The sequence below is a fragment of the Salmo salar genome, chromosome ssa09 (genome assembly GCF_905237065.1).
Source record: "Salmo salar chromosome ssa09, Ssal_v3.1, whole genome shotgun sequence".
Classification (NCBI taxonomy): Eukaryota; Metazoa; Chordata; class Actinopteri; order Salmoniformes; family Salmonidae; genus Salmo; species Salmo salar.
This window is the reverse complement of record NC_059450.1, coordinates 41,681,711-41,703,107: the sequence shown is the minus strand read 5'-3', so window position 1 is coordinate 41,703,107 and position 21,397 is coordinate 41,681,711. Positions and strand designations below refer to the sequence as shown.

Sequence of the window (21,397 nt, the reverse complement as noted above, 5' to 3'; positions counted from 1 at the left end):
CTAAAGAGCTAATGCTATGTGGCTGATGATTCTAATGGAGTTAGCCCTACGTCCTGCCATCAGCTAGATGAGGAGAGGAGTGTATGCAGTGTTGTGGTGTCTCTCGGCTGATGATTCTAATGGAGTTAGCCCTACGTCCTGCCATCAGCTAGATGAGGAGAGGAGTGTATGCAGTGTTGTGGTGTCTCTCGGCTGATGATTCTAATGGACTTAGCCCTACGTCCTGCCATCAGTAAGATGTAAGAATCTGTCGTGCAAAGTAGCACAACGCTCTGCATGTTTGCAACGGCTGTGATTTCAATATAAAACCTGTGACAATTCAATTCCCCCCCTTGGGGATCAAGGAAGTACCATTCAATTCAAGTCGATTCACTTTGTGTGACAGCACTACAAATCCTACATTGGTGATTATCAGTGTATGTACACAATAAAATACAAAACCACAGTCACGGGAAGCTCAAACGGGAAGTCACGGGAAGCACACCCAGTCACGGGAAGCACACCCAGAAAGAGTTACATTCCTCCACAAATAAGTCCCCAATCAATACTCTAAACTGCCCGAACGGCACCAGAACATCAAGATTAAATGTATTTAGAATTTTGTTCCAGCAATACGGGGCAATAAAACTAAAAGCAGATTTACCTAGCTCGGTGGAGACCCTAGGAACCTCAAGAGTTAACCAATCCTGTCAACGGATTAAGCAACTCAGGTGTCTATACCTCAACAGCAGTGGCGGCCAGTGCCGTTTAAGATGAGGGCGGATGCTTATTTCTTTCATGAGCATGGCCTTATTTCTATTACAGCATATTGGATGACTGTCATTCATATTCCATTCACCCAGTTCAATGTAACATTGATAGGTTTAGGCTACTACATGATACTAGAATTTTCTCTCTACCCATCATGAGGTTGCTACAACCTAGCCTATGAAAGAGCGTTTTCAACGCAGGTTGAAATAATTTTAAGTAATCAAGGTGACAGAAAGTGATACATTCAACACTGCCTTGCACACTCTTGTCTGCATCTACAGTACCAGTCAACATTTTGGACACACTGTCACGTCCTGACCAATATTTAGGTATTATTTCTATTATATTTGGTCAGGACGTGGCAGAGGTATATTTGTTTTGTATTATGGGGTTTTGTGTGTGGTGTAGTGGGGTGTATTAGTTTGGTATAGGTACTAGGTTTGTTTTTCTATGTGTAGTTTTGGGTGCTGGACTCTCAATTGGAGGCAGGTGTTTCTAGTTGCCTCTGATTGGGAGTCCCATAAGTAGGTGTGTGTTTGTTTGGTTTTCGTGGGTAGTTGTTTTTGCACTGCGTGTTGTGTGCCTGCAAAACTGTTCCTGTCTTATATATTGTTTGAATTGTTAAGTGGATGCTCTACTCCTTTATTTTTATTAAAGATGAGTATTCACATACCTGCTGCGCCTTGGTCCATTTTTACAGAAGACAGCCGTTACAGAACTACCCACCAAAACCAAACAAACACACACCTACTTATGGGACTCCCAATCAGAGGCAACTAGAAACACCTGCCTCCAATTGAGAGTCCAGCACCCAAAACTACACATAGAAAAACAAACCTAGAACCTATACCAAACTAATACACCCCACTACACCACACACAAAACCCCATAATACAAAACAAATATACCTCTGCCACGTCCTGACCAAATATAATAGAAATAATACCTAAATATTGGTCAGGACGTGACACACACCTACTTATTCTGGGGTTTTTCTTTATTTGTACTTTTTTTTTTACATTGTAGAATAATATTAAAGACATCAAAACCATGAAATAACACATATGATATCATGTAGTAACCAAAAAAGTGTTAAACAAATATTATATATCTTATATTTGAGATTCTTCAAAGTAGCAACCCTTTGCCTTGATGACAGCTGTGCACACTCTTGGCATCAGGATCGAAGCAGGGTCTGTAGTAACGCCTCTAGCACTGTGATGCAGTGCCTTAGACCGCTGCGGCACTCGGGTTAGGGTTAGGGTTAACCCTAAACCCTGATTGGTTTAGTAATAGTGCCCAGGCCCAGACCTAAACCCTGATTGGTTTAGTAGTAGTTCCCAGGCCCAGACCTAAACCCTGATTGGTTTAGTAATAGTGCCCAGGCCCACACCTAAACCCTGATTGGTTTAGTAGTAGTGCCCAGGCCTAAACCCAGATTGGTTTAGTAATTGTGCCCAGGCCCAGACCTAAACCCTGATTGGTTTAGTAGTAGTGCCCAGGCCCACACCTAAACCCTGATTGGTTTAGTAGTAGTGCCCAGACCCAGATCTAAACCCTGATTGGTTTAGTAGTAGTGCCCAGGCCCAGGCCTAAACCCTGATTGGTTTAGTAGTAGTGCCCAGGCCCACACCTAAACCCTGATTGGTTTAGTAATAGTGCCCAGGCCCACACCTAAACCCTGATTGGTTTAGTAATAGTGCCCAGGCCCACACCTAAACCCTGATTGGTTTAGTAATAGTGCCCAGGCCTAAACCCTGATTGGTTTACTAGTAGTGCCCAGGCCTAAACCCTGATTGGTTTAGTAGTAGTGCCCAGGCCCACACCTAAACCCTGATTGGTTTAGTAGTAGTGCAACTTCACAACAACTACCTTATACACACAAGTGTAAAGGAATGAATAAGAATATGTACATATACATATATGGATGAGCGATGGCCGAACGGCATAGTCAAGCTGCAGTAGATGGTATAGAGTACAGTATATACATATGAGATGAGTAATGTAGGGGATGTATACATTATATAAAGTGCCATTGTTTAAAGTGACTAGTGATACATTTATTACATCCAATTTTTAATTATTAAAGTGGCTAGAGATAATTAGTCAGCCCCTGTGGATTTCTTTATTGTCTATAGCTAACAAAGCATCCAGGACTTATTTTTGTAAATAGCCCGAAAAGAAAAGCTTTGTTCAGCAAGTTTCCCGTATCAACATCCAGCCCAATATCATTGTGAATAGGCTTAGAAGTTATTTCAAAGAGATAGCCCTCTGAAATAAAATGCGGATTAGATGTATCAATGATGGCATTTCTTTTCCGTAATGAGGCCAGTGTCTGAATGAATTTGTTGTGGCAGAGAGGAGGAAGTAGAACCCTTCAGGGATTTGTCTCTTAGTGATGACACGAGGCTCAGATTTTTGTATTCACACATCTCTAACACAAACAGGGCAGTGGTGTAAAGTACTTTAAGAAAAATACTTTAAAGTACTACTGAAGTAGTTTTTGGGAGTAGCTGTACTTTACTATTTATATTTTTAATTACTTTTACTTTTACTTCACTACATCCCTAAAGAAAATAATGTACTTTTTACTCCATACAGTTTCCCAGACACCCAAAAGTACATTTTAAAGCTCAGATGGACCACTGTGTTAAACGTAGCTCAGATGGACCACTGTGTTAAACAGAGCTCAGCTGGACCACTGTGTTAAACGTAGCTCAGCTGGACCACTGTGTTTCCATGTGAGGCTGTTACCTGCACACACCTGCACAGCCTCAGGCCACATCTTACTGTGCTTCTGATGTAGCCTCTTCACCGAAGCTCCTGTGTGTGTGTGTGTGTGTGTGTGTGTGTGTGTGTGTGTGTGTGTGTGTGTGTGTGTGTGTGTGGGTGTCGTGTGTGTGTTCATGTGTGTGTGTGTGTGTGTGCGTGTTTGTTGGGGCCCCTCTCTTTTCAGGGGTTGAGATAAAATCAAAAAGAGAGCATTTTCATCCCTGCTGTTCCATTTATCCTTCTTTTGGTTGGTTAGCAAGCTTAGTAACTGTCACTATAGCGGACATAGTTGTATACGGTTGCCATGGCAGGAAAGGGGGTTGCCAAGGCAACAATTTGGACTTTCTTAATCGACAGGAAAGTGAGCATGATTCCAAACGGTTAATATTTTTCCCACTCTCGCGCTTTTATTTTGTCTCTCTCTCTCTCTCCAAGACTGTCATCTGCTCTAAATTAGTCCACTGGGCACACACAATGTTGTTTTAACAACGTGGAATAGACAATGAATTGACATCTGTTGCCAGTGGGTCTCTCTCTCTCTATGGCAGATATACCAACCTCTCAGCAGCTGTCCTGATCCCTATAGGATTGATGGGTAGTGGTCGTATTCCTGTGTACAGGCCATGACTCATCATTCTGGCTCCGTTCTGGATCACTCCCTGAGGGACTGAAGAGAGAGAGAAGAGAAAGAAGAGAGAGAGAGTCAGTAAGACACATACATATAGTATGATACAGTGCACACACTTAAAAAGAGATTGACATGATTTGCCATCTGCTTAGTTTGTTTGTGGTTGAGGTTAGGAGTTTCTAACAAGCCAAGCAGATCTCAAATCATGTCAATGAAAATAAACTAAATCACATCATCCTAAAAAGGAGGGAAGGAGGGATAAGGATGGGAGGAAAGAGAGATGATGACAGAAAGAGATGGAGAAGGATTCCCTGCAAAGCCGCCAACTCAGATATGGACACAATATAGGCCCAGGCAACACTAAACCATGGCCGTAACACTAAACCATGGCCGCAACACTAAACCATGGCCGTAACACTAAACCATGGCCGCAACACTAAACCATGGCCGCAACACTAAACCATGGCCGTAACACTAAACCATGGCCGCAACACTAAACCATGGCCGTAACACTAAACCATGGCCGTAACACTAAACCATGGCCGCAACACTAAACCATGGCCGCAACACTAAACCATGGCCGTAACACCAAACCATGGCCGTAACACTAAACCATGGCAGTAACACCAAACCATGGCCGTAACACTAAACCATGGCCGCAACACTAAACCATGGCCGTAACACTAAACCATGGCCATAACACTAAACCATGGCCGCAACACTAAACCATGGCAGTAACACCAAACCATGGCCGCAACACTAAACCATGGCAGTAACACCAAACCATGGCCGCAACACTAAACCATGGCCGCAACACTAAACCATGGCCGTAACACTAAACCATGGCCATAACACTAAACCATGGCCGCAACACTAAACCATGGCCGTAACACTAAACCATGGCCGCAACACTAAACCATGGCCGCAACACTAAACCACGGCAGTAACACCAAACCACGGCCGCAACACTAAACCACGGCAGTAACACCAAACCACGGCTGTAACACTAAACCATGGCCGTAACACTAAACCATGGCCGTAACACTAAACCATGGCCGCAACACTAAACCATGGCCGCAGCACTAAACCATGGCCGTAACACTAAACCATGGCCGCAACACTAAACCATGGCCGCAACACTAAACCATGGCCGTAACACTAAACCATGGCCGTAACACTAAACCACGGCCGCAACACTAAACCACGGCAGTAACACCAAACCACGGCTGTAACACTAAACCACGGCCGTAAGACTAAACCACGGCCGTAAGACTAAACCATGGCCGTAACACTAAACCATGGCCGTAACACTAAACCATGGCCGTAACACTAAACCATGGCCGCAACACTAAACCATGGCCGCAACACTAAACCATGGCCGCAACACTAAACCATGGCCGCAACACTAAACCATGGCCGCAAAACTAAACCATGGCGGCAACACTAAACCATGGGCGTAACACTAAACCACGGCCGCAACACTAAACCACGGCAGTAACACCAAACCATGGCTGTAACACTAAACCATGGCCGTAACACTAAACCATGGCAGTAACACCAAACCATGGCCGTAACACTAAACCATGGCCGCAACACTAAACCATGGCCGCAACACTAAACCATGGCCGTAACACTAAACCATGGCCGTAACACTAAACTCGAATCCAACCACTGACATTTTCTGACTTTCTCCCGTCTACATCCATGACTCTGTATCTACCATCTGAAATGTCTACATAAAAGAGAAAATACTGAAGGAGGACGAGTCTCAGTTCTATACCGTGACGCCTTCACCTCACAACATGTCTCTGCTACACAGTGGTATGTAGTTCAGAGTGAAACAGGTCAGAGAGGGCTTGAAAACACTCAAAACACCATGGAGAGAGAGAGAAAGAGAGAGAGAGAAAGAGAGAGAAAGAGCGATAGAAAAAGAGAGAGAGAGAAAGAAAGAGACAGAGAGAAAAAAGAGAGAGAGAGAAAAAAGAGAGTGAGAACGAGAGAGAAAGAGAGAGAGAGAGAAAGAAAGAGAGAGAAAACAGAGAGAGAGAGAGAGAGAAAGAAAGAGACAGAGAGAAAAGAGAGAGAGAGAGAGATTGTAAACAGAGAAAAGACTATGGAAATGATGTGGGACATCATCTTTTAAAATAACCACTGAGTCAACACATTGGAATGATAGAATGGACAACAGACTGAAAGGACAGCTTGGTGGAAGAGTGGCTAGCTAGCATGGTGGAAGAGTGGCTAGCTAGCATGGTGGAAGAGTGGCTAGCTAGCATGTTCACTCACACACTGCTTGGATAATTTTATTTTATTTTTTAAAATGTATTTCACCTTTATTTAACCAGGTAGGCAAGTTGAGAACAAGTTCTCATTTACAACTGCGACCTGGCCAAGATAAAGCAAAGCAGTGTGACACAGACAACAACACAGAGTTACACATGGAGTAAACAATAAACAAGCCAATAACACAATAAACAAGTCAATGACACAGTAGAAAAAAAGAAAGTCTATATACAGTGTGTGCAAAAGGCATGAGGAGGTAGGCAATAAATAGGCCATAGTAGCGAATAATTAAAATGTAGCAGATTAACACTGGAGTGATAAATGAGCATATGATGATGTGCAAGTAGAAATACTGGTGTGCAAAAGAGCAGAAAAGTAAACAAAATAAAAACAGTATGGACTGTTACATTACAGATGGACTATGTACAGCTGCAGAAATCGGTTAGCAGCTCAGGTAGCTGATGCTTAAAGTTGGCGAGGGAAATAAAAGTCTCCAACTTCAGCGATTTTTGCAATTCGTTCCAGTCACTGGCAGCAGAGAACTGGAAGGAAAGGTGGCCAAATGAGGTGTTGGCTTTGGGGATGATCAGTGAGATATACCTGCTGGAGCATGTGCTACGGGTGGGTGTTGTTATAGTGACCAGTGAACTGAGATAAGGTGGAGCTTTACGTAGCATAGACTTATAGATGACCTGGAGCCAGTGGGTCTGGCGACGAATATGTAGCGAGGGCCAGCCGACTAGAGCATACAGGTCGCAGTGGTGGGTATAAGTTTATTTGGTAACAAAACGGATGGCACTGTGATAGACTGCATCCAGTTTGCTGAGTAGAGTAATGGAAGCTATTTTGTAGACGACATCGCCGAAATCGAGGATCGGTAGGATAGTCAGTTTTACTAGGGTAAGTTTGGCGACGTGAGTGAAGGAGGCTTTGTTGCAAAATAGAAAGCCGATTCTAGATTTGATTTTGGATTGGAGATGTTTAATATGAGTCTGGAAGGAGAGTTTACAGTCTAGCCAGACACCTAGGTATTTATAGTTGTCCACATATTCTAGGTCGGAAACGTCCAGGGTTGTGATGCGAACGATTGAAAAGCATGCATTTGGTTTTACTAGCGTTTAAGAGCAGTTGGAGGCCACGGAAGGAATGTTGTATGGCATTGAAGCTCGTTTGGAGGTTTGTTAACACAGTGTCCAAGGAAGGGCCAGAAGTATACAGAATGGTGTCATCTGCGTAGAGGTGGATCAGGGAATCGCCCGCAGCAAGAGCGACATCATTGATATATACAGAGAAAAGAGTCGGCCCGAGAATTGAACCCTGTGGTACCCCATAGAGACTGCCAGAGGTCCGGACAACATGCCCTCCGATTTGACACACTGAACTCTATCAGTGAAGGAGAAGCTGGGGAGGCTTGGGCGAGTAGCTGTGGGAGGGGGGGTCGGAGCTGTTGCCCGGGGTTGGAGTAGCCAGGCGTAAGGCATGGCCAGCCTCTGAGAAATGCTTATTGAAATTTATCGGTGGTGACCGTGTTACCTAGCCTCAGTGCAGTGGGCAGCTGGGAGGAGGTGCTCTTGTTCTTCATGGACTTTACAGTGTCCCAAAACTTTTTGGAGTTAGAGCTACAGGATGCAAATTTCTGCTTGAAAAAGCTAGCCTTTGCTTTCCTGACTGACTGTGTGTATTGGTTCCTGACTTCCCTGAACAGTTGCATATCGCGGGGACTATTCAATGTTATTGCAGTCCGCCACAGGATGTTTTTGTGATGGTCAAGGGCAGTCAGGTCTGGAGTGAACCAAGGGCTATATCTGTTCTTAGTTCTGCATTTTTTGAACGGGGCATGCTTATCTAAGATGGTGAGGAAATTACTTTAAAGAATGACCAGACATCCTCGACTGACGGGATGAGGTCAATATCCTTCCAGGATACCCAGGCCAGGTCGATTAGAAAGGCCTGCTCACAGAAGTGTTTTAGGGAGCGTTTGACAGTGATGAGGGGTGGTTGTTTGACCGCGGACCCACAACGGATACAGGCAATGAGGCAGTGATCGCTGAGATCCTGATTGAAAACAGCAGAGGTGTATTTGGAGGGCAAGTTGGTCAGGATAATGTCTATGAGGGTGCCCATGTTCACGGATTTAGGGTTGTACCTGGTGGGTTCATTGATGATTTGTGTGAGATTGAGGGCATCTAGCTTAGATTGTAGGACTGCCGGGGTGTTAAGCATATCCCAGTTTAGGTCACCTAACAGAACGAACTCTGAAGATAGATGGGGGGCGATCAATTCACAAATGGTGTCCAGGGCACAGCTGGGAGCGGAGGGGGGTCGATAGCAGGCAGCAACAGTGAGAGACTTATTTTTGGAGAGAATAATTCAACAAATTAATTCTTAGATTAGACCTGAGTTAGACCCCTGTCAATACTCCTCAACACACACATACACACAAATTGGTTAACGTAGGACACCTCCCCACAACAGAGAGAAAGATACAGGGATGAATTCAACCTCCCCACAACAGAGAGAAAGATACAGGGATGAATTCAACCTCCCCACAACAGAGAGAAACATACAGGGATGAATTCAACCTCCCCACAACAGAGAGAAAGATACAGGGATGAATTCAACCTCCCCACAACAGAGAGAAAGATACAAGGATGAATTTAACCTCCCCACAACAGAGAGAAAGATACAGGGATGAATTCAACCTCCCCACAACAGAGAGAAAGATACAGGAATGAATTCAACCTCCCCACAACAGAGAGAAAGATACAGGAATGAATTCAACCTCCCCACAACAGAGGGAAACATAGTGGGATGAATTCAACCTCCCCACAACAGAGAGAAACATACAGGGATGAATTCAACCTCCCCACAACAGAGAGAAACATACAGGGATGAATTCAACCTCCCCACAACAGAGAGAAACATGAACTAATTTAGAGCAGATGACAGTCTTGGAGAGAGAGAGAGAGACAAAATAAAAGCGCGAGAGTGGGAAAAATATTAACCGTTTGGAATCATGCTCACTTTCCTGTCGATTAAGAAAGTCCAAATTGTTGCCTTGGCAACCCCCTTTCCTGCCATGGCAACCGTATACAACTATGTCCGCTATAGTGACAGTTACTAAGCTTGCTAACCAACCAAAAGAAGGATAAATGGAACAGCAGGGATGAAAATGCTCTCTTTTTGATTTTATCTCAACCCCTGAAAAGAGAGGGACCCCAACAAACACGCACACACACACACACACACATGAACACACACACGCACACACACACACACACACACACACACACACACACACACACACACACACACACACACACACACACACACACACACACACACACACACACACACACACACACACAGGCTGTGTGTGTGATAGGATGTGAAGTGACACAGAGACGCGGAGAGGGTATGGCATTATCGTGGTTGGGTTAGCACAGGGATGGGCAACCCCAGTCCTCGGAAGCCTGATTGTTGTCACACTGTTGCCCCAGCTAAAACACCTGACTCCAATAAGAAACGAATCACGATCTTCAGTTTAGAATGCAATTAGTTTAATCAGCTGTGTTTACTAGGAATGGGAGGAAAGTGTGACACTGCTCTGGCCCCCCTTAGGACTGGAGTTGCCCCTCCCTGGGCCAGCAGGATGAAAGGCTCGTGGGAAACCTGCTTTGTAGCTCCATTGTAGCAGGTCCAGGTTACACAACGCTGTCCATTCAAACACAGGGACATGAGGGATGGGCTAAATGCCATCAGAGAGAAAGTGCACGCAGACTATCTTAGCTTGGACACAGGAACGACTGGAATGCTTTAAGTCGATTGGAAGGTAATAAAGAAAGCAGCGTCAAATCAAATGGTAGAGAGTAGTGTCAAGTCGTATAGTTTTAAATAGTATCAACCCTGTGATATAGATATTACTGAGTGGCTGATTAATGTAACTTAACCTCTCATCATCTCCATCCGTTTCGCTATCTCTCTCTATCTCTCGTATGCACTCTCTTTCAACTCATCTCAATCTCTACCTCCCTCTACTATTCTCATTATAAATACTGCATCCCAAATGGCACCCTGTCCCCTATTTAGTGCACTACTTTTGACCAGAGTTCCATTGTCCCTGGTCAAAAGTAGTGCACTATATAGAGAAAAGGGTGGACTTGAGGACAGAATCCAAAGTGTCATGTCATCAGACTCTGATGTGCTTCTCTAATAGGGTCAACACTGAAGTTCTCATAGAGGCCAGATGTTGTCATTGAAAATAAGAATTTGTTCTTAACTGACTTGCCTAGTAAAATAAAGGTTAAATAAAATAATAATTGTCAAAAGGTCAATCTGAGAAGCGGGAACATTGGCAGACGGCTCCTAACCAGATCCATACATACACACTCCCTGGAATGGAATAACGTTCTCAACTGTGACCTCTCGATCAATGTAGTGCACCTGATGCTTCCCCTCCATGACAGACACAGGAGCGAAGAACTAGAGCTGGTAGAATGGACAATCCTGACAGGTCTGACTAACACATGTGTTACACAGTCTGGCCACTAGGGGGAGAGCCTCTCTCCACTACACACAGAGCTACAGCAGGGGATGGATAGGGATAACCACTCACACTCAGTTTCTCTCTCTTTCTCCTTTCACATGACTGTCTCTCTATGTCTCTCTCCATCTGTCTGTCTGTCTGTCTGAATGACAGACTCCCTCTCTCCCTCTCAATTCAATTCAAGGGCTTTATGGTATTCATCTCTGTATATATCAATGATGTCGCTCTTGCTGCTGGTGATTCTCTGATCCACCTCTACACAGACAACAACATTCTGTACACCTCTGGCCCTTCTTTGGACAGTGTGTTAACTAACCTCCAGACGAACTTCAATGCCATACAACTCTCCTTCCATGGCCTCCAACTGCTCTTAAATGCAAGTAAAACTAAATTCATCCTCTTCAACCGATTGCTGCCTGTACCTGCCCGCCTGTCCAGCATCACTACTACGGTTCTGACTTAGAATATGTGGACAATTACAAATACCTAGGTGTCTGGTTAGACTGTAAACTCTCCTTCCAGACTCACATTAAGCATCTCCAATCCAAAATTAAATCAAGAATCGGCTTCCTATTTCGCAACAAAGCATCCATCACTCATGCTGCCAAACATACCCTCGTAAAACTGACCATCCTACCGATCCTCGACTTCGGCGATGTCATCTATAAAATAGCCTCCAACACTCTACTCAACAAATTGGATGCAGTCTATCACAGTGCCATCCGTTTTGTCACCAAAGCCCCATATACTACTGCGACCTGTACGCTCTCGTTGGTTGGCCCTCGCTTCATACTCGTCGCCAAACTCACTGGCTCCAGGTCATCTACAAGTCTCTGCTAGGTAAAGCCCCGCCTTATCTCAGCTCACTGTTCACCATAGCAGCACCCACCCGTAGCATGCGCCCCAGCAGGTATATCTCACTGGTCACCCCCAAAGCCAATTCTTCCTTTGGCCACCTTTCCTTCCAGTTCTCTGCTGCCAATGACTGGAACAAACTGCAAAAATCACTGAAGCTGGAGACTCATATCTCCCTCACTAGCTATAAGCACCAGTCAGAGCAGCTCACAGATCACTGCACCTCTACACAGCCCATCTGTAAATAGCCCATCCAACTACCTCATCCCCATACTGTATTTATTTATTTATTTTGCTCCTTTGCACCCCAGTATCTCTACTTGCACTTTCATCTTCTGCACATCTATCACTCCAGTGTATAATTGCTATATTGTAATTATTTTGCCACTATGGCCTATGTATTGCCTAAACTCCCTTATCTTACCTCATTTGCACACACTGTATATAGATTTTTCTACTGTATTATTGATTGTATGTTTGTTTATTCCATGTGTAACTCTGTGTTGTTGTATGTGTTGAACTGCTTTGCTTTATCTTGTCCAGGTCGCAGTTGTAAATGAGATCTTGTTCTCAACTAGCCTACCTGGTTCAATAAAGGTCAAATACATTTTTTTTATAAAAAATTGGCATGGGAAACGTTTGTTTACATTGCCAAAGCAAGTGAAATCGATAATAAACAAAAGTGAAATAAACAATAAAAATGAACAGTAAACTTTACACTCACAGAAGTTCCAAAGTAGCAGCGGCATTTAAAATGTCATATTATAGTTATATACAGTGTTGTAACGATGTGCAAATAGTTAAAGTACAAAAGGGAAAATAAATCAATATAAATATGGGTTGTATTTACAATGGCGTTTGTTCTTCACTGGTTGCCCTTTTCTTGTGGCAACAGCTCACAAATCTTGCTGCTGTGATGGCACACTGTGGTATTTCACACAATAGATACGGGAGTTTATCAAAATTGGATTTATTTCAAATTCTTTGTGGGTCTGTGTAATCTGAGGGAAATACGTGTCTCTAATATGGTCATACATTTGGCAGGAGCTTGGGAAGTGCAGCTCAGTTTCCACCTCATTTTGTGGGCAGTGTGCACATAGCCTGTCTTGTCTCGAGAGCCAGGTCTGCCTACGGCGGCCTTTCTCAATAGCGAGGCTATGCTCACTGAGTCTGTACATAGTCAAAGCTTTCCTTCATTTGGGGTCAGTCACTGTGGTCAGGTATTCTGCCATTGTGCACTCTCTGTTTAGGGCCAGACAGCATTCTAGTTTCCTCTGTTTCTTTGTTAATTCTTTCCTATGTGTCAAGTAATAATCCTTTAGCAGACAGAGCTCTCTCTGTCTCTGTCTTGTTCTCTTCTTCTCCATCTCTCCATCAGAGTAAGCTATGTTGCCTTCTCCCCCCAGGTTCTGGTTATAGGGTAATCTGATCCCAGATCTGTGGTTGAGGGTAATTTCACCTTCATCAGTTATTAGGGAGGGGTAGAGGCTAAACCTGTGGTTACTGGCTAAACCTGTGGTTACTGGCTAAACCTGTGGTTACTGGCTAAACCTGTGGTTACTGGCTAAACCTGTGGTTACTGGCTAAACCTGTGGTTACTGGCTAAACCTGGCATCAGCACAATGATATGCCCAGTGAACGCACTAATCTCATCATTAAATGGCCCATACACACGGACACACACTTATGCACAAACAAACGTGTGCACACACAGACACACATGACACACACGCACATACACACACTACACACCTCAGTTCACACCATAGACTTTGATGCATGTCAAATCCATTGACCTTCTCTTCCTACTTTAAGGTCAAAACGTTATACTCCAATGTAATGTGTCGCATATAATCCGCATTCTGGATGTTCAGGTTAATTCACTATACAAGACTGGAGCTTTCATCATGGCATTATGGCTATGCTCTGTTTTATCTAACCTTTGTACTAATATTTTTAACAAGTAAGTTGACTGAGTGTAAACACATTCTCTTTATAAGCCAATAATGGGAAGAGTTGCAAGAGCGAGGAAAGATATATTCATAATTTTACCTACTTACATTTGACTGTTTTTCTTATCACAAATACAACCTCTGTGTTCAGTAATGTCAATGCACTGGCCTATAGACTGTCACCATGAGGATCGAGGCTCATTCACTTCAGTAAAACCATTGCTTTTCTTCACAGTGAGCAGCACAAAGACAGGGTCAGTCAGCATCATTAACTCTTTATTAGACCTGTAAAGCAGTTGTAGATGACATTCCCATCCCCAGTACCTAGACTAGTACCTAACACAACACACTAAAGTCTCTAATCTAGTGCCTTATACCCAGAAATCAAAGCCTAGTGATTTAAACAAAGTCTCTCTCCTTTAGAATGTCTCTTTATCTGTTTGTATTGAGAGACGAGGAGAGGACACAAAACAGTAGAGAAGAGGAAAGAAGCTGGTGGGGAGGGCTCTGGGTCTTTGTATCAACACAATAACCTGGATGGACTGAGAGAGTAAATACAGAGGGATGGAGGTAGCGAGAGACAGGGACGGAGGGTGAGAGACAGGGATGGAGGGAGCGAGAGGGATGAGAGAGAGAGAGAGAGAGAGAGAGAGAGGGATTGAGTAAGAGAGAGCGTGATGAGAGAGAGGGTGGAGAGAGAGAGAGAGAGGTAGAGAGAGGGAGAGAGACAGGGATGGAGGGAGAGAGAGAGGGATGGAGAGAGAAGGAGAGGGATGAGAGAGAGGGATTGAGTAAGAAAGAGAGTGATGGAGGGAGATAGTGAGGAATGGAGGGAGAGAGGGATGGAGAGAGAAGGAGAGGGATGGAGAGAGAGAGACAGGGGTGAAGGGAGAGAGACAGGGATAGAGGGAGAGAGACAGGGATGGAGGGAGAGAGAGGGATGAGGGAGAGAGAGGGATGAGGGAGAGAGACAGGGATGAGGGAGAGAGAGAGAGAGGAATGAGAGAGAGACAGGGATGAGGTGAAAGAGAGGGATGGCTGGAGGGAGAGAGAGAGACAGGAATGGAGGGAGAGAGACAGGGAGAGAAACAGGGATGGGGGAGAGAGACAGGGATGGAGGGAGAGAGACAGGAATGGAGGGAGAGAGACAGGGAGAGAGACAGGGGTGGGGGAGAGAGACAGGGATGGAGGGAGAGAGAGAGACAGGAATGGAGGGAGAGACAGGGAGAGATACAGGGATGGAGGGAGAGAGACAGGAATGGAGGGAGAGAGACAGGGAGAGAGACAGGGATGGAGGGAGAGAGACAGGGATGGAGTGAGAGAGACAGGCTGGAGGGAAAGAGACAGCGAGAGAGACAGGGATGGAGGGAGAGAGACAGGGATGGAGGGAGAGAGACAGGGAGACAGGGAGAAAGACAGGGAGAGAGACAGGGAGAGATAAAGGGAGAGAGACAGGGAGAGAGACAGGGAGAGATAAAGGGAGAGAGACAGGGAGAGAGACAGGGAGAGAGAGAGGGAGAGAGACAGGGAGAGAAAGAGGGCTGGAGGGATCTGTAAACTGTGGTCCATGCTATGCTCCAGTGGGTCTCTACAACGACGGAGAAAGGTTTCTTTACACACACACACACACACACACACACACACACACACACACACACACACACACACACACACACACACACACACACACACACACACACACACACACACCGGTTTCTATACTCACAAAGACGAGCAGTGGAGCACACACAGAGAAGACAGGGAAAACAGGCATATAGGCAGACAGACAGACAGACAGACAGACAGACAGACAGACAGACAGACAGACAGACAGACAGACAGACAGACAGACAGACAGACAGACAGGCAGCAGACAGACAGAAAGAGCAGACAGACAAAGCAGACAGACAGAGCAGACAGGCAGCAGACAGACAGACAGACAGACAGACAGACAGACAGACAGACAGACAGACAGACAGACAGACAGACAGACAGACAGAAAGAGCAGATAGACAGCGCAGACAGACAGGCAGGCAGACAGGCAGACAAAGCAGACAGACAGAGCAGACTGGCAGGCAGGCTTTGACTAGGCCAATCCAAGACATTTAAATGTTTCCCCTTAAACCACTCGAGTGTTGCTTTAGCAGTATGCTTAGGATCATTGTCCTGCTGGAAGGTGAACCTCCGTCCCAGTCTCAAATCTCTGGAAGACTGAAACAGGTTTCCCTCAAGAATTTCCTTGTATTTAGCACCATCCATCATTCCTTCAATTCTGACCAATTTCCCAGTCCCTGCCGATGAAAAAACATCCCCACAGCATGATGCTGCCACCACCACCATGCTTCACTGTGGGGATAGGGTTCTCGGGGTGATGAGAGGTGTTGGGTTTGCGCCAGACATAGCATTTTCCTTGATGGCCAAATAGCTCGATTTTAGTCTCATCTGACCAGAGCACCTTCTTTCATATGTTTGGGGAGTCTCCCACAAGCATTTTGGAGAACACCAAACGTGTTTGCTTATTGTTTTCTTTAAGCAATGGCTTTTTTTCTGGACACTCTTCCGTAAAGCCCAGCTATGTGGAGTGAACGGCTTAAAGTGGTCCTATGGAGAGATACTCCAATCTCCGCTGTGGAGCTTTGCAGGTTATTCAAGGTTATCTTTGGTCTCTTTGTTGCCTCTCTGATTAATTGTCTCCTTGTCTGGTCTGTGAGTTTCGCTGGGCGGACCTCTCTTGGAAGGTTTGTTGTGCCGCCATATTCTTTCCACTTTTTAATAATGCATTTAATGGTGCTCCATGGGATGTTCAAAGTTTCTGATATTTTTTTATATCCCAACCCTGATCTGTACTTCTCCACAACTTTGTCCCTGACCTGTTTGGAGAGCTCATTGGTCTTCATGGTGCCGCTTGCTTGGTGGTGCCCCTTGCTTAGTGGTGTTGCAGACTCTGGTGCCTTTCAGAACAGGTGTATATATACTGAGATCATGTGACAGATCATGTGACACTTAGATTGCACACTGGTGGACTTTATTTAATTAATTATGTGACTTCTGAAGGTAATTGGTTGCACCAGATCTTATTTACGGGGTTCATATCAAAGGGGGTGAATACATATGCACGCACCACTTTTCAGTTTCTTTTGTAAATAATTTTTTTAAACAAGTAATTTTTTTCATTTCATTCACCAATTTGGACTATTTTGTGTATGTCCATTACATGAAATCCAAATAAAAAATCCATTTAAATTACAGGCTGTAATGCAACAAAATAGGAAAAACACCAAGGGGGATGAATACTTTTGCAAGGCACTGTACCTATTTCTTTGTTAACCACCCAACACAGAATATCCACATGTGCGTACTTCCTCAAATTGTTTGGAGAAAATATCCTTTCTATTTTATTCAGCTTTGTTTAATTGTTGTTCTTCGTACTATAAAATAATATAAAATAATGCAACGAAATTCTAAGCAAATCTTGCCTGCTAAATGAACTAGCGTAGCCAACAATCATTTGGCACAGCCAGATCAGGACCTAACATCAAATCAAATGATCTAGTTTTAATAAGTTAAGGTCAAATAAAACATTTATTTGTCACATACACATGGTTAGCAGATGTTAATGCGAGTGTAGCGAAATGCTTGTGCTTCTAATTCTGACGGTGCAGTTTATCTAACAAGTAATCTAACAACTCCCCAACAACTAGCTATTACACAAATCTAAAGGGGTGAGTGAGAATATGTACATGTAAGTATATGGATGAGCGAAGGCCGAGCAGCATAGGCAAGGTGCAATAGATAGTATAAAATACAGTACATACATGTGATATGAGTAATGTAAGATATGTAGACATTATTAAAGTGGCATTATTCAGAGTGGCATTGTATAAAGTGACTAGTGATCCATTTGTTAAAGTGGCCAGTGATTGGGTCTCCATGTAGGCAGCAGCCTCTCTGAGTTAGTGACTGCTGTTTAGCAGTCTGATGGCCTTTAGATTGAAGCTATTTTTCAGTCTCTCGGTCCCAGCTTTGATGCACCTGTACTGACCTCGCCTTCTGGATGATAGCAGGGTGAACAGGCCGTGGCTCGGGTGGTTGTTGTCCTTGATTATCTTTTTGGCCTTCCTGATCATTCGGGTGCTGTAGGTGTCATGGAGGACAGGTAGTTTGCCCCCGGTGATGCGTTGTGCAGACCTCACCACCCTCTGGAGAGCTTTGCGGTTGAGGGCGGTGCAGTTGCCGTATATAAGGACAACTCAGAGTACGCTATTCTGTTCTTCTGAAATAGACTACATTTTCTTCATATCATGCTTCTTTAGACTTGTCTAAAAGAAATAATGGATTTATTGTGAAGGTGTAGGCTATATTACATAGATTTATTCAACTTTTTAAAATGTAGATGTTCTAAAGGTCTACATGTGTGGAAGCCAGGAGATGCTAAATGTGTTTATGTTAATTAACGGTCAATTACCGTGAGACCAACAGTTATTTGCTTGACAATCACTGGCTGATGAAATTTTGTGACCGCCACAGCCCTAGCCAGGCGCACCGGTTTGTGTCAAGAACTGCAATGCTGCTGGGTTTTTCACACCACAGATTCCTGTGTGTATCAAGAATGGTCCACCAACCAAAGGGCATACAGCCAACTTCACACAACTGTGGGAAGCATTAGAGTCAACATTGGCCAGCATCCCTGGAGAACGCTTTCAACACCTTGTAGAGTCCATGCCCTGATAAATTGAGACTGTTCTGAGGGCAAAAATGGAACTCAATATTAGGAAGGAGTTCCTAATGTTTTGTACACTCAGTGTAGATAGAACAAGAATATAAATACTATATAAGGGAAGAGGATGTTTGAAAGCATGTTGAGGTTGTTCAGTTCTCATTTTAGCACACAGAGCAGAAATCACTTCCATTAAGAACCAAAAAAGTCTTCATTTTTCCTGCCTTCTCCTGTTACGCTTATCCTTACTTTCAGCAATTTTGAAATAATCTCTCCTAAACAGGATATGGTGAGTTTGGGGGACAGTCAAAATGGGACTTCAACCTGCAACCTTTCTACCAAAGCCATTGAGTGGTCCACACACACATACACCCACACACACACAGGGCTATAAAAAAACCTCTATCTCCACCTCTCTCCTCCAGGAAAAGGGAGAATATATTTGAGGGAGCAGCAGAGACAGACTCAGAGCAGAGAGACTCAGAGACAGACTCAGAGACAGACTCAGAGAAAGACTCAGAGACAGACTCAGAGCAGAGACAGGCTCAGAGCAGAGTAAGACTCAGAGCAGAGTAAGACTCAGAGCAGAAACAGACTCAGAGCAGAGACAGACTCAGAGACAGACTCAGAGCAGAGACAGACTCAGAGCAGAGACAGGCTCAGAGCAGAGTCAGACTCAGAGCAGAGAAAGATTCAGAGCAGAGACAGACTCGGAGCAGAGACAGACTCAGAGACAGAGCAGAGACAGACTCAGAGCAGAGACAGACTCACAGCAGAGACAGACTCACAGCAGAGACAGACTCGGAGCAGAGACAGACTCAGATCAGAGACAGAGCAGAGACAGACTCAGAGCAGAGACAGACTTGGAGCAGAGACAGACTCGGAGCAGAGACAGACTCAGATCAGAGACAGAGCAGAGACAGACTTAGAGCAGAGACAGACTCAGAGCAGAGACAGACTCAGAGACAGACTCAGAGCAGAGACAGGCTCAGAGCAGAGTCAGACTCAGAGACAGACTCAGAGACAGACTCAGAGCAGAGACAGAGCAGAGACAGGCTCAGAGCAGAGTCAGACTCAGAGTCAGACTCAGAGTCAGACTCAGAGACAGACTCAGAGACAGACTCAGAGCAGAGACAAACTCAGAGCAGACAGAGCAGAGACAGACTCAGAGCAGAGACAGAGCAGAGACAGACTCAGAGCAGAGACAGACTCAGAGCAGAGACAGAGCAGAGACAGACTCAGAGCAGAGACAGAGCAGAGACAGACTCAGAGCAGAGACAGACTCAGAGCAGAGACAAGCTCAGAGCAGAGACAGAGCAGAGACAAACTCAGAGACAGACTCAGAGCAGAGACAGAGCAGTGACAGACTCAGAGCAGAGACAGACTCAGAACAGAGACAGAGCAGAGACAGACTCAGAGCAGAGACAGACTCACAGCAGAGACAGACTCACAGCAGAGACAGACTCGGAGCAGAGACAGACTCAGATCAGAGACAGAGCAGAGACAGACTCAGAGCAGAGACAGACTTGGAGCAGAGACAGACTCGGAGCAGAGACAGACTCAGATCAGAGACAGAGCAGAGACAGACTTAGAGCAGAGACAGACTCAGAGCAGAGACAGACTCAGAGACAGACTCAGAGCAGAGACAGGCTCAGAGCAGAGTCAGACTCAGAGACAGACTCAGAGACAGACTCAGAGCAGAGACAGAGCAGAGACAGGCTCAGAGCAGAGTCAGACTCAGAGTCAGACTCAGAGTCAGACTCAGAGACAGACTCAGAGACAGACTCAGAGCAGAGACAAACTCAGAGCAGAGACAAACTCAGAGCAGACAGAGCAGAGACAGACTCAGAGCAGAGACAGAGCAGAGACAGACTCAGAGCAGAGACAGACTCAGAGCAGAGACAGAGCAGAGACAGACTCAGAGCAGAGACAGAGCAGAGACAGACTCAGAGCAGAGACAGACTCAGAGCAGAGACAAGCTCAGAGCAGAGACAGAGCAGAGACAAACTCAGAGACAGACTCAGAGCAGAGACAGAGCAGTGACAGACTCAGAGCAGAGACAGACTCAGAACAGAGACAGAGCAGAGACAGACTCAGAGCAGAGACAGACTCAGAGCAGAGACAGACTCAGAGACAGACTCAGAGCAGAGACAGACTCACAGCAGAGACAGAGCAGAGACAGACTCAGAGCAGAGCCAGAGCAGAGGCAGACTCAGAGACAGACAGAGCAGAGAGACTCAGCAGAGACAGAGCAGAGACAGACTCAGAGCAAAGACAGACTCAGAGCAGAGATAGAGCAGAGACAGACTCAGAGCAGAGACAGAGCAGAGACAGACTCAGAGCAGAGGCAGACTCAGAGACAGACAGAGCAGAGACAGACTCAGAGCAGAGACAGACTCAGAGCAGAGACAGACTCAGAGCAGAGACAGAGCAGAGACAGACTCAGAGCAGAGACAGACTCAGAGACATACTCAGAGCAGAGACAGACGCAGAGCAGAGACAGACTCAGAGAGAGACTCAGAGCAGAGACATACTCAGAGCAGAGACAGAGCAGAGACAGACTCAGAGCAGAGACAGACTCAGAGCAGAGACAGACTCAGAGCAGAGACAGAATCAGACATGTAGATGTTGAAGATATAAAAATAGGCCATCCATGTTGTTGCCAGGTAACAGAGTGTGTTTATCAAACTAATGGAATGGCTTCTCCTGGGTCATAGCAGGGGTGTGTGTGTGTGTGTGTGTGTGTGTGTGTGTGTGTGTGTGTGTGTGTGTGTGTGTGTGTGTGTGTGTGTGTGTGTGTGTGTTACCAACAGCTTAAACTAACGGATAATAAACAATCTCTGCTCTACTGTATACCACAAGCATTAACATTTTACTGCAGTGGGCTGAATCCA

At 45.1% G+C, this 21,397-nt stretch overlaps 1 protein-coding gene across 2 annotated transcripts in view; it reads right to left on the bottom strand.

The window, feature by feature from the left end:
- Positions 1-21,397, bottom strand: part of LOC106611366 (forkhead box protein N3) — a 215,342-nt gene that overhangs the window by 5,353 nt on the left and 188,592 nt on the right. For both annotated transcript variants that reach the window (XM_045723679.1, XM_014211522.2), the window contains exon 5: positions 4,081-4,189. In XM_045723679.1, coding sequence (XP_045579635.1) covers positions 4,081-4,189 — 109 coding nt within the window. The remainder of the gene's footprint in view (positions 1-4,080; positions 4,190-21,397) is intronic.